The sequence below is a fragment of the Stigmatopora argus genome, chromosome 16 (assembly GCF_051989625.1).
Source record: "Stigmatopora argus isolate UIUO_Sarg chromosome 16, RoL_Sarg_1.0, whole genome shotgun sequence".
Lineage (NCBI taxonomy): Eukaryota > Metazoa > Chordata > Actinopteri > Syngnathiformes > Syngnathidae > Stigmatopora > Stigmatopora argus.
This window is the reverse complement of record NC_135402.1, coordinates 11,179,744-11,192,588: the sequence shown is the minus strand read 5'-3', so window position 1 is coordinate 11,192,588 and position 12,845 is coordinate 11,179,744. Positions and strand designations below refer to the sequence as shown.

At 37.9% G+C, this 12,845-nt stretch overlaps 2 protein-coding genes across 3 annotated transcripts; both read left to right on the top strand.

The window, feature by feature from the left end:
• Window positions 1-120: 120 nt before the first annotated feature.
• On the top strand, window positions 121-6,373 carry gpn3 (GPN-loop GTPase 3). 2 transcript variants are annotated; one of them, XM_077622462.1, is made up of 8 exons: window positions 121-295; window positions 774-882; window positions 1,025-1,192; window positions 1,857-1,966; window positions 2,061-2,176; window positions 2,451-2,547; window positions 3,180-3,308; window positions 6,079-6,373. In XM_077622462.1, the coding sequence occupies exons 1-8, from the start codon at window positions 248-250 to the stop codon at window positions 6,142-6,144; spliced, it is 843 nt and encodes a 280-aa protein (XP_077478588.1). In that variant the 5' UTR covers window positions 121-247; the 3' UTR covers window positions 6,145-6,373. The 2 variants fall into 2 exon arrangements, with proteins under 2 accessions (XP_077478588.1, XP_077478586.1); XM_077622460.1 differs by having other exon boundaries at window positions 123-295; window positions 1,857-1,981.
• Window positions 6,374-6,744: 371 nt separating this feature from the next.
• arpc3 (actin related protein 2/3 complex, subunit 3) lies at window positions 6,745-12,201 on the top strand. The gene is made up of 7 exons (XM_077622463.1): window positions 6,745-6,911; window positions 7,203-7,302; window positions 8,501-8,577; window positions 8,775-8,843; window positions 9,961-10,087; window positions 10,236-10,330; window positions 11,962-12,201. The coding sequence occupies exons 1-7, from the start codon at window positions 6,906-6,908 to the stop codon at window positions 12,022-12,024; spliced, it is 537 nt and encodes a 178-aa protein (XP_077478589.1). The 5' UTR covers window positions 6,745-6,905; the 3' UTR covers window positions 12,025-12,201.
• The last annotated feature ends 644 nt before the right edge of the window (window positions 12,202-12,845 follow it).

Genomic DNA, 12,845 nt, shown 5'->3' with positions numbered 1-12,845 from the left:
GTAAAACTTCGTTTTATTCGCCTTACCCAAGTATCTTATTTCTTGAACATCTCTGATCATAACTACAGTGCAGTTCGTGAACTATTTTACCACAAGATGGCAGTAGTCTTCCATTGAAGCACTTTTAATTTCGTATAATGGGCGCGCGAGGAAGTATCCGTCATCCGGTTGTCACCGAAAATGTTGTTCTTTCCAACAGCGAGATAAATTTATATCAACAATTTTGTTTTTATTTTTCGGCGTTAAAATGCCACGATTTGCTCAGATAGTAATGGGCCCTGCGGGTAGCGGTAAGGTAAGTTATCTGACGATTCATGGCTAAATGCTCATTTAATGCTCATAGTCGAGATTGCATCGTATCATAGCTTCAGCCTCTTAGCACTAGAAGTGGGCACTTGTGAAAACAGAATTTTGCGCTACAACACTTGAAGTTGCGGGTTTTTGTGGTTCCAAACCCGCATGTCGTCTTGTGGCATATTTTGAAACTATCCTCGGAGCAAGTTGGTTGTATAAAGTTTTGTTTGTTTGTTTTGACGCTGACAACATGGCGGAGCCACCACTACTACATTCAACGTGGGATTAATTTTGATTACTTTGAAAAATTACCCCTGGAACATTTATGTTTGGAATTTTGAATCAAGGGACTGTCAATGGTTCTGTGAGCCTTGTAGAATGGTATCAAATTTTGTGGAAAGGTGATTTGGATTTTTTTTGTCCAAGTGTCAGCTGTAAATTAACCATCTTTGAAATTTTTGTTTTGTTATACTTCAAAGAGCACCTACTGCGCTACGATGATCCAGCATTTTGAGTCTTTGAACCGTTCTGTCCAAGTGGTCAATCTCGACCCTGCTGCTGAGCATTTTGACTATCCTGTAATGGCAGGTGAGTTAGATCGACTAACACAAAAGTCACCAAAACTGCCCCATGTAGACACACTTGTACACCAGAATGGACTGTGTATTAATTTGTTAAACATATGTGATTTTATAGTAAAATTGTGTCATTATGGTGTATGTTTTGTCAGACATCCGTGAACTCATTCAGGTTGATGACGTGATGGAGGATCCGTCTCTTAGATTTGGCCCCAATGGAGGTCTGGTCTTCTGCATGGAATACTTTGCCAACAACTTTGACTGGCTGGAGGAAGCCTTGGGTCACGTTGAAGATGACTACATCCTGTTTGACTGCCCAGGTGAAGTTTGGGGAAGATATAACATGCACGTTTATTTATTTGGATGTGCCATTTTTCCCTCCTGAACACATTTCTGAGGTATCGGCAGATTCACAAATTTGAGCGACTCGACTCGCATTCAAAAATATGCGTCTGACATGATAGATCAGTAAAAAACAGTTTCAGGAACAGGTTAAGAAAGAGTGAGATCAATTTAATAGGAAATAGGTTTATTACCAGACTGCAGGATGGGGAGAGAGCTCGAACAGCTGTGAACCGCTCACAATCTGTTGTCCTTGCAACTCTCCGATTGAACAGTGGGTCAGTCTTTATATAGGATAACAGGGTATAGTATAGTTTCTATGACAACGACCAAACTTTGGGCAAAGTCTGATCAATCAGTGGCAAGTCTCCATGACAACGACCAAACTTTGGGCAAAGTCTGATTAATCAGTGGCAAGTCTCCATGACAACGACCAAACTTTGGGCAAAGTCTGATGAATCGCTGTTATGTTTCTATGATTACGATGTTTATAGACTTACAAAAACTGATACAATATGAACAAGCAATTGCCAAGCGTCTTTGTCATCTTATCTTACAATCTTATCTCACATGACACATCCCTAAAAAGTATGTTTCCCATAGTCTTTCTCCTTTTAAAATGAAAAGCTTTGTCTTTTCCAGGTCAGATTGAGTTGTATACTCACCTACCCATCATGAGGCAGCTGGTGGAACAGCTCCAACAGTGGGAGTTTCGGGTGTGCGGAGTCTTCCTGGTCGATTCCCAGTTTATGGTCGAGTCTTTTAAGGTTTTATTTTAATTTTTATAGTTGCGTACTTCTTATGTGTTCTTTGTGTGAAAATAAATGCCATTTCTTCTGATCACAGTTCATTTCAGGAGTCATGGCAGCCCTGAGTGCCATGGTGTCATTAGAGGTTTCCCAAGTTAACATCATGACAAAAATGGATCTGCTCAGTCCAAAAGCCAAGAAAGAAATTGAACAGTAATCTTAATTTTTTCCTCATATCGTGGCAGAGAGTGCTTGTGTCCATTTTGGGCAAGACCTTTGTGTGTTTCTGTTTAGCTGTAGTTTTGGACTTGTCGTCATAAGTATTTACTATAGCAATACACATAATTAGTTTGAATAGGTAGTGATCATTTTTTAAGAAGCACTGTATTTACTTCTTGTAATTAGTCTGAGAAGTCGTTAAATCCATAAATGTTTTGCCAATTTATTTATAGGTATTTTACAAACCATTGTGTTCTGTTTTGCCAAGGTACCTTGACCCTGACATGTATTCCATGATGGAGGATAGCTCTGACGCCATCAGAAGTAAAAAGTTCAAGAAGCTGACCAAAGCGATTTGTGAACTGGTATTGTTTTATCTGCAATTGTATTTTTTCACACCAGAATTAGTACGTCAATTCTTGGGCATGGTGTTGATTTCCTGTATTTACATACTTAGACAATGTTGATGAAAGCATTAACTAAAAAAAACAAACAAAAAAAAAAACCTTGAATGACAAAATACACCCCGTATTTTCTCGCATATATGCCGTATTTGTAACTAAAAAAAACTGAATCAAGGGTACATGCACAAATTAGACCTGACATGCACGAAACTGCAAGGTGACAAAATGAAACGCCATAACGCGAGGCAATGCGGCCGATACGGTCATTAATTTCAAAATAGAGAAAATATAAACAGATAAAACCCTAAGAAAATTAATTTTGACGTCTATGAATGAAATTCAATTAAAAAAAAAAAACCGTATCTTGCATAAAAAAAAAAAAAACTCACTTACTTGTGCCTGCCATTGCTTGCCATCTTACTTTTTACCGGTTCTTAACCGTGCTCTGACTGGCCAGACGCGAGTAGCCAGAGGCGGTCAATATGCGAGAAAATACAGTATTTCTAAATGAGGATGACAATGACAAAATAACTTAATGACTGTCTTATTCCGTATTCTTGCCTTAGTTATTTGTCAAACATTTCTATTTACAGATTGATGACTACAGTTTGGTGAGATTTTTGCCTTTTGATCGCACTGACGAGGAAGGTATCAACATAGTACTTCAACATATTGATTTCTCTATACAGTATGGAGAGGATTTGGAAGTCAAAGAACCTAAGGTACCAAACCAATGAGTGTATTGACTTTAGGCTTAACCTCTCGTATATTCTGACATACTATTTCTCGATTGACCGCATCAAACTTTGCATTGTTCTTAAAAAGAAGAAAAAAACACTACTGACTGCAGTCTTGTATTTCAGCAGTGGACTAAGCTTTATTTTTACTGGGTGTATTTCCTTGATACAAGTGATATCATACAAAAACTGTATGTAATTTTAAAACATTTCACAGTCTGCACACATACTGAATAAATTAGAGATTGACCAATATGAGAACGATAAGGGATGTTCCCGATAAAAAATCAGATGGGAATTTGGTAAAAAAAAAAGATTTCCTTTAATGAATTGGTTGACATTTTAATGAACATTATTTATTTGGATACTCAATATAAAAATTAAAAAAAACGCAATGTACTGAAGCCGCGAAGTGGTAAAGGATGATAGTATACAACTCAGGTGGCCATCTGCCTCTATATTATGATTTGTCCCCTGACATTTTGTATTTAAAAATTTATAGGGGTTAAAATTTCTTGTGCATGTTTAATTTGCTGTCACATCTGAAATCTTTATAACATATTATATTGGCAATTTACAGGTGATTACAATTTGTAACTATTTCACTACAAACTGCTGGTAATCGGGTGAGAGTTGGATTGATTCTGCAAACTGCCCATTACCGTATTTTCTCGCTTACAGGCCATATTTGTAACCCAAAAAATTATACAGTGGTACCTCGATATACGAGCACCCCGACATACGAGCATTTCGAGATACGAGTAAAATTTCGAGCAAATAATTATCTCTAAATACAAGAAAAATTTCGAGATACGAGAAAGCCAGGTGGCCAAGACATGAGAGGCTGTTCATGATTTTAGCGCACTGTCTTTTTTGCCGCATCTCTTTCGTGTAAAACAGATATCTACGAGCACTGGGCAGAGCGTTGCATTTTTTTCAGTGTTTTTTTCCGTCACTCACTGCAAAATACGGAGAGATCGCTAATACGAGGAGTACCGTAATTACTCGAATATAACACGCAGGTTTTTGCAAAATAATTAATTCCAATAGTTGGGGGTGCGTGTTATAATCAAAAACTATTTTTTTTTTTTTTTTTTTTTTTTTTAAATTTTTTTTTTTTTTTGTGTCTTGTTACATGGCCCTTAGCCTGGTGCTTTTTCTTGCCAAATAAATTGAATTGAAATTGAATTGAATAAAATAAATTACAAATTTTCGATCGAAAAAAGCATTGTCAAACTCACTTTGACGCACGGATTTTACGTCATCTCGTGAAGCCGACGCACGGATTTTACGTCATCTCGTAAAGCCGAGACCACCACTGCCCCCCTCTAGCCTCGTACCCGTCTCAGTTCACCCTCTCTCAGTTCAGTGTTATAATCAATAACTAAAATAAATTACAAATTTTCGATCGAAAAAAGCATTGTCAAACTCACTTTGACGCACGGATTTTACGTCATCTCGTAAAGCCAATCGGATGATGTGTTGTGGGAGGAAGAGGAAGTGGATGAAGGAAGCGTGGACGTTGATAGGATTCTCAACGAAGAGATGTATGAGAGGACAGACAAAGAGAGAGAGGAACTTTTCATTTGAAGGATTCTAATGAATAAATTTGTTTGAACAAAACAATCGTGAAACGAAGAAAAAAAGGTAAGATTTCTGATTTTCGTCAGCGGGAAATTTTAGGTGCGCACTATATTCGAGTACTGCGTTTTTCCAGATTTTTTTGGCCCAAAGTTATACCTGCGTGTTATTTTCGAGTGCGCGTTATATTCGAGTAATTACGGTATATATTTCTTCTCGTTGGCTGCTCAAAAGAACATCAGGGGCACTGGCTCTCTCCCCGCAACTCCCTCGTGTAATATCTCTGGTCGCAACTCCCTCTTTGTAATGTCTCTGCGAGCACTGGGCGGAGCATTGCATTTTCTCAGTGGTTTTTCCCCCTTAGCCTGTTAGCTCCCATTGGGGGAGCGATCGCTAATACAAAACTACTTCTCGTTGGCAAGTGGTCGTGCGTTATCCTATTGAAGGAAATACAGAAGCAAACAGCCCATCGATAGTGAAAGTGAGGGTGGAGGCGGGGCAAATAGAGCCAACCTGGGAGAAGAAAGGTATCAAACTTTAATACAAAATTAGAATTAAGTTTAGTGTAAGGTTAGATTAGATTTATTTTTGAGTGTGTCTGCATCGTAATCCAAATTCATTTAAATTTGTTTGTAATATTACGATTCACCGGTGCAAAAAGTCTCCCCCGCTCGAACTTCACGCAGGTTGGCTGTCATGCTGTTGGCAAATAAGTCATAATTCCAGTAAATCATTTTTTTGAAAGAAGGCATGAATACAAGTGGAATACAAAGTAGGCATCTTTTAACAACAGTTTTCCAGATAACTACATATAGCCTACGACATAACAGGTTGTCAGTGGCCAGAAAGAGAGGGGAAAAAACATATTCGTCGCAGGCCCAGCCAATTTATGAAAAAAGTGCGATTTACAGTCTGGAAAATACGGTTCTAGTAAATAATCTTGTAACGCATGACAACATATTCTGGACAGAATAGTTCATGGTGCGCATTCATGACTTAGAAATATCGTAGTTACAATTCATTTTTCTGTGGAAAACATTTTGAGGCCAGTTCTATCAAGCACTACGCCACTGAGCACGTTTTCTTCATACCTTGTATTTGCGCCTTCAAAATGGCATCATAGACGGACTACCCTACGCATCCAATAATTCTTTCATTCTTTCCCCTTTTGCAGGAAACCGGTGAAGATCCTGATGACATGAATTATGATGAGTTTTTCAAAGCCCAAGTGGAAAGTTGAGAAATATTACCATGACTAGTCATCTAAAAGGCCCAATGATTAACACGTGGGCTGCCATTGACAGTGATAGATGAACCAAGGATGTTATATAAAAGAACTGTTTTTATTTTAGATTGACCATGCATAATGGTGACAGCTTAACCCTCACAGCACTCAAATGAAGAAAATACAATCTTCCTACACCTAGATAAGATTGACTGTTATATAAAGCAACCCATTGGCTAGCATTTTTTTTTTTTTTTTTTTCGACAGGTATGAATAAAAACAATTTATTCACTTAATAGCATTGCAAGACATAAAATACAAAGATTCACAAGGATAAAAAGTAAGAATAATAAATAAAATAAATAAAATAAATAAAATAAATAAAATAATGGCTAGCATTGAATGGATAGAACGTTTATCACTTTCATTGACAGTGAAACATGATGATTCAACGTCGGCCATCCCAATAAAAAAATGTCCTTGTCATCAATGGCAGCGAATGAGTTGAGGATTTTTTTGGTCATTGTCTTTATATTTATCGTGTTTTTTTAAACTGTGACCTTTTGTTGAAATCACGTGTATATTATTTTTAGTAAAAAATAAATAAATAAACAAACTGCATTATCGTCTTCTTGAGTTCATTGTTAGGACGCCCCCTAGCGGCCCTGCTACAAAGTGCTATGTTTCCTCTTCCTGTTTCAAAAGAAGGCGGAAGCAGCATCTTACGGGTCTAGCATTTGTCTGTAAACGGTCCAATTAATAATTCGCCACCCAATATGCCGGTAAGTGTGCCCTAATTATTTTTAGCTAAGACCAAACGTTCTATCGTTCGGTATCTGTCGAGTGACTCCAAATAACTTTCTTTTACGTGCGGTCGCTTTCATGTTAGCACTGTCGGCTAACTGGGGTAGCATTCGCTTCAAACGAAGAAATTACGTCGGCGTCTAATGATGTCAAAATGTTAAACCTAAAGTTTGAATTTGTATAGTAGCTGAGTGATTTATGGCCGGACAGTTTACTTGCCGTTGTGAATTTGGGACATGTCAGCAGCTGTGTTGCACCTCTCTTGTCAGGCGTATCACTCAACTATGCAGGAGGATAACACCAGGACGGTTGGGAACATGGCTTTACTGCCCCTTAAAACACAATTTAAGGGGCCGGCGAGAGGAGACGGTGAGTCTGCATCTCTTTTACATAGTGTATATTAATGTAATTGTTAGGGTTGTCTTGGTCAAATATTTTTTGCATTCGAGTCACCTCATATTGTGGGTTTGCCCAGTATCGACCAATACCTCATCATTTATTGTTTTATTCCAAAACACATCTTTCTTTTGACAATATCTACCTGCAATTTATATACTAACCTTTTCTAATCATTTTTCCCAAAGAGATTTTTTCCTTTTTTTCCCTTTTTCTGAACTGCTTTATCCTCACTAAGGTCGTGGGGGGTGCTGGAGCCTATCCCAGCTGAGGGGGACACCGTTATTTGGTGGCCAGCCAATCACAGGGCACAAGGAGGCAAACAACCATTCACGCTCACACATACCTAGGGGCAATTTAGTGTCCAATCAGCCTACCATGCATGTTTTTAGAATGTGGGAGGAAACCGGAGTACCCGGAGAAAAACCCATGCAGGCCAGAAGATGCAAATTCCACACCGGTGGACCGTGGATTTGAACCCAGGTCTCCCACTGTGAGGCTGACGTGCTAGCCTACCTCAGCAATTTATTTAATAATTTATTGATTTCTTCCACAACATACATCTTTCTTTGGACAATCTCCACCTGCAATTTATATTTTAACTTTTTATAATCATTTATCCAAAGATAATTTATTTATTTATTATTAGGCACTGTTGAAGTGACTCGTTCCATCTAGGGGTAAAGCTGAGACATGCAATGTAGGCCTATTTAAGCTTCTTGTGCTGGCCGTATACAATTATACTTTTACCATTTGCTGTGGGCCAATCAAACCTGGCAGCGGGCCAGAGTTTGGACACCACTGCACAAGAATGTTTTAATTTGTTAAAATTGCATCATACACCCAAATCGCGTGTGAGACATATCTTGTAAAGAAAATAAACTGGTGAAATTGATAACATGGAGTGGTAATCCAAGGCAAATAATCATTTGACCTGAAAATAAATGTCCTTCTTTAAATGGTAACTAATGACCATTTTATAGTTTACTCTTGACATCACTTAATTACTAAAATGACTTTTTGTAGCCTTGAAACTTGTTTCCTAGGTGTCCAAAAGTGATCTGGTGCATCATTTAAATTTATTCTGACACATGATTTAAATATATCTGTGTATGTGTATATCTATATTTGCAGTAGAGGATGTTTAGCAGCATATTTTAATGCATTTCAGGCATAGATTCGGACATAATTGATGAGGCGATCTATTATTTCAAGGCCAACGTTTTCTTCAAGAACTACGAGATCAAGGTAAGAGCTTCCAATAGTTTTCCTTTATATTTTTAAGGCAGACAGAATATTTAAGGACGAAACCGCACATTGCACACGATCCACTTCATTCTTTTACATGCCCTAGCTTGTTCCCTCTTACCGCTTAAAATAGATGTTTCCAAATGTTGGGAATTGCATTCCCTTTTTTCATTTATGCTGATTTTGTCTTTATTCAGAATGAGGCAGACAGGACGCTGATCTACATTACACTTTACATCTCTGAATGTCTAAAGAAGCTGCAAAAGGTATTTCTTATAGGATATCCAATTATTTCTTTTTGGTAAGAAATTGTTTTTCTCTTGTCATACATGTTTTTGCTATGATACCGATTCTAAAAAGTAACTTTTTACTCTACAACCTTGCAACTTACTTGATTAATACATAAGTACAGTGGTACCTCGAGATACGAGACGGCGGGGGGGGGGCTTTATCCACGGCAACAATGCACTCGTAAACGAACAAACAAATTTAAATTAACTTGGATAACTATATACAGACACTCAACGTTTAATGTAACTTCAAACAAAACTAAATTCTAAATTTGTTGTAATCTTTTTTACCTTGCGTAGTTCTACGGGTTGACACCACCTGGCCGCTCCGCCGAAGTCTTCAAAACGAACGCATCAAGAGTTGTTTTTGTTTACCCTTCAAAATATTTCGATAATAAAGCCCTCTTTTTGCCCGCGCGTTGTGCGTTTCCTGGTCCTAGGAGGAACTCGTCTGAATTAATTGTTCCGTGCTCGTAGATATTGTTATACACGAAAGATATGCAAAAAAGACCTGGCTTGGTTGCATCACGAAATTTTGATCGCATGACGGGCGAATTATTCGATCGAAATTTCCCTCGTAAGACGAGAATTTTGTATGAAGAGCGGTCGTATGACGCGGTACCACTGTACTGTATTTTCTCGCATGTTAGCTGTATTTGTAACTCAAAATGATGACTGAATCAAAAGTACTGCTTATATGCGCACAAGACTTGCTATACTCTTTTTCAGCAGTAGATGTCGGCAAAGTAACATTTACTATTTGTTGGTTATTTTCTGTTTTACAGTAAGAAAACAAGCATTACTGGATGAATTAATTCCCTATGATATTGACCATAATAATGTGCTTTTGATTCATGCATTATCTCAGAAATACCACATGCGATGGATTTTTTTTAACGATTTTCCCTTCAAAGTAACACATTTGTACTCCCTATTAGAACCATGAATATTGAGGGGGAAATTGTGAATCAGAGGGCGGCCTATACACGAGAAATTGTCTAATTCAACGATTTTAGGGGTGCGGCTTATACACGGGGGTGGCTTATATGCGAGAAAATACGGTAAGTTAATGCTTGCATTTGGCTCATTTCAGTGCAGCTCTCGAGGGCAAGGGGAGAAGGAGATGTACACTCTTGGAATCACCAACTTTCCTATTCCTGGAGAGCCCGGTTTCCCGCTCAACGCCATGTACGCCAAGCCCGCTAACAGGCAGGAGGAAGGTATGATAGAAAGGAGATGTAAAAAGTGGCCGAGAAGAAAACAAATCAACATCTTTTTGGCAATACTATTAATGTGACTGAAAGGGATAGACAACTTGGATTTTGCAACAAATGTAAACTGATGACAACATTCTCCCACATTGTCTAGATACAATGCGGTTGTACCTCCAGCAGATTAGACAGGAGACCGGCTTGAGGCTCTGCGAACGGGTGTTTGATCCCCAGACAGATAAACCGAGCAAGGTGAGTCTATGGTGTACACAGCCAAGAAAATTCCTGAACCCATTTGGAGATCAAATTTGATATATGGTTGTTTAATTTGTTCCGTGACTGGTGAAGATGCACCAAACTCGAGATGAATTAATACATTTTAGGAGATCTCAAATTGATCAATCATTAAACGTGTAGCCGATCTTGTCAGCTATTTTCTCAGTTGAAATCGTGTAGTTTTCTTTTTAGATGAGATTAAACTTTATTCACCCCGTACTCGGGAAATTCACTGAATTCACTTGAGAAGAAAAATACTGCTGCAAATTTTAAAAAAAATTCAATGCCGAATTGCAAAAATGTGAGTGATCAATATTGTAATGAAAGGAAGTTTTGAGATTTTTATCTTTTGCATATGCTGTTGAAGCAGTCTTATTTCACTGGTAATTAATTTTTTATTATTGAAGATGGCTTCAGAATATTAAAGCTGAATGATGTTCTTGGTGGAAAAGGTCATAATTGTAAAACAAATTGTTGAGACTTAAAAAAAAATCTTTGTTTGGCCAAGAAACGGATTGTTGCACCCTATCTGTGACTGAAACACTATTTGGTTTATCAAATTGTATGAATATATGGGACGTTGGTGATCTCTGCTGCCATCTAGCGACGTTATATTCGAAGGACATTTTGGCAGTTGAAAATAATTGAGAGTGCAACTCTTAAGTTAAGGTACTTTTTATCAGATAATGAAGATGCATCATATCAACATTATCATTTGCACATAGTTTTTTGTCATTTGGTAAACGTGGATTCAGCGTTTCTGTTTACACTACAATTGTATTGGCTTTTTCCCCCCTCTTGGGTTTTTACTATTTTTGTCGTGAAGCTTTTACAAAGTGGGGCGGCCCGGTGGTGCAAGTGGTTAGCGCGTCGGCCTCACAACTCTGGGGTCCTGGGTTCAAATCCAGGTCGTAGGTCCACCTGTGTGGAGCTTGCATATTCTTGCGTGGGTTTCCTCCCACATTCCAAAAACATGCATGGTAGGCTGATTGGATGCTCTAAATTGCCCCTTGGTATGGGTGTGAGTGTGCATGATTGTCTGTCTCCTTGTGCCTTGTAATCGGCTGGCCACCGATTCAGGGTGTCCCCCTACTCCGCGGAGTCAGCTGGGATAGGCTCCAGCACCCCCCGTGACCCTAGTGAGGATAAAGCGGTTCAGAAAATGAGATGAGCTTTTACAAAGTGGTGGAGCAAAATAAATTATGGTACTGTTCTCAACACATGCATTCCTAAATTATACATACTGTGCTTTATTAAGTTTATAATTAAGACATTTTCTGGACGTGTTCAAATGCCCATTTTATACTTTTTTGGGTCTACATATTTACATTTGTATTTGCACTGTAACACAATGCTTATTTTGCCATTATAATTTTGTAACTATTTATTCTTTCCGGCCATGTATTGTACAGCATTTGCGCATACTAAATTATAACCATTTACTATCTGCTTGTTACACAGTACGCCAAGTCATACTCAATATCTTTGGCCGTATACAATTCATGGCCTGAAAGTATTTTGTTTTGAATGCTTTGTTTATTTTGATACCCAAAATATACAAGGATGCAAGCACACTCTCTGAACTGATGATTTTTTTTTTGTTGCAGTGGTGGATGTGTTTTGTCAAGAAGCAGTTCATGAACAAGAGTCTGTCTGCTCCAGGACAGTAAAAAAGGGCAGCGTACACTTTTCATCGATGCCTGCCCGGCGGACGCTTTTTCTCTTATGGTTCAATTTGTGCTTTTTGTGGTGCAATTTTTTACTAGAGTTCAGAGGGGTTGTGAATGTGGACATTAAATTGAGCTGGTGCTTAATTCAATAAAGAAATTATGGCCATTGGGAAACTACATTCTGAGTTTGCTACAATATTGTACTACAAGGCAAAGAGAACATGATTTTACATGCGCAATATTATTAGTTTTATTTGTTTATTCTGAAAAAATGACTTACAGCCTAAGGATGAACATGAATGCTTTTTAAATGCCAATCTTAGTGAATATTCACAGAATTTTTTTGTGAAAAAAGAAAAGCAAACCAATGACAGGACACAAAACATGGCTTTAAGAAACAAAATAAATTTAAGAGAAAATAAAATGTGGTTGCCAAATACTTTTATTTTTCATATCGTGTAGTACAAATTTTGCAAACGAAAAAGCATTCAAGAGGAAATTGAATAATGGCTCAATCCTATCTTTTCAAACTTATCACTCAACTCCTTAAATGGGGAAAAGAGGATGTGTCTACATTACAACGGTACTCAAATACTTTATATGTTTAGCCCACAAGCCGATTGGTTAAGGATACCCTCGCTGGGTATTTCTTTACATTACGTAGTTTGCTAATTTTAGAAACGCTGGGTATTTCTTGACAGTGTAAAGAAGGAAACAGACTAATCAGCCATCTTTTTTTTTTAAAGTGAAAATGATATATTCTGAGATCACGACATGCGGAAGGCATGGCAAGAAAATGAGCTCCTATAGATTTATTTAAC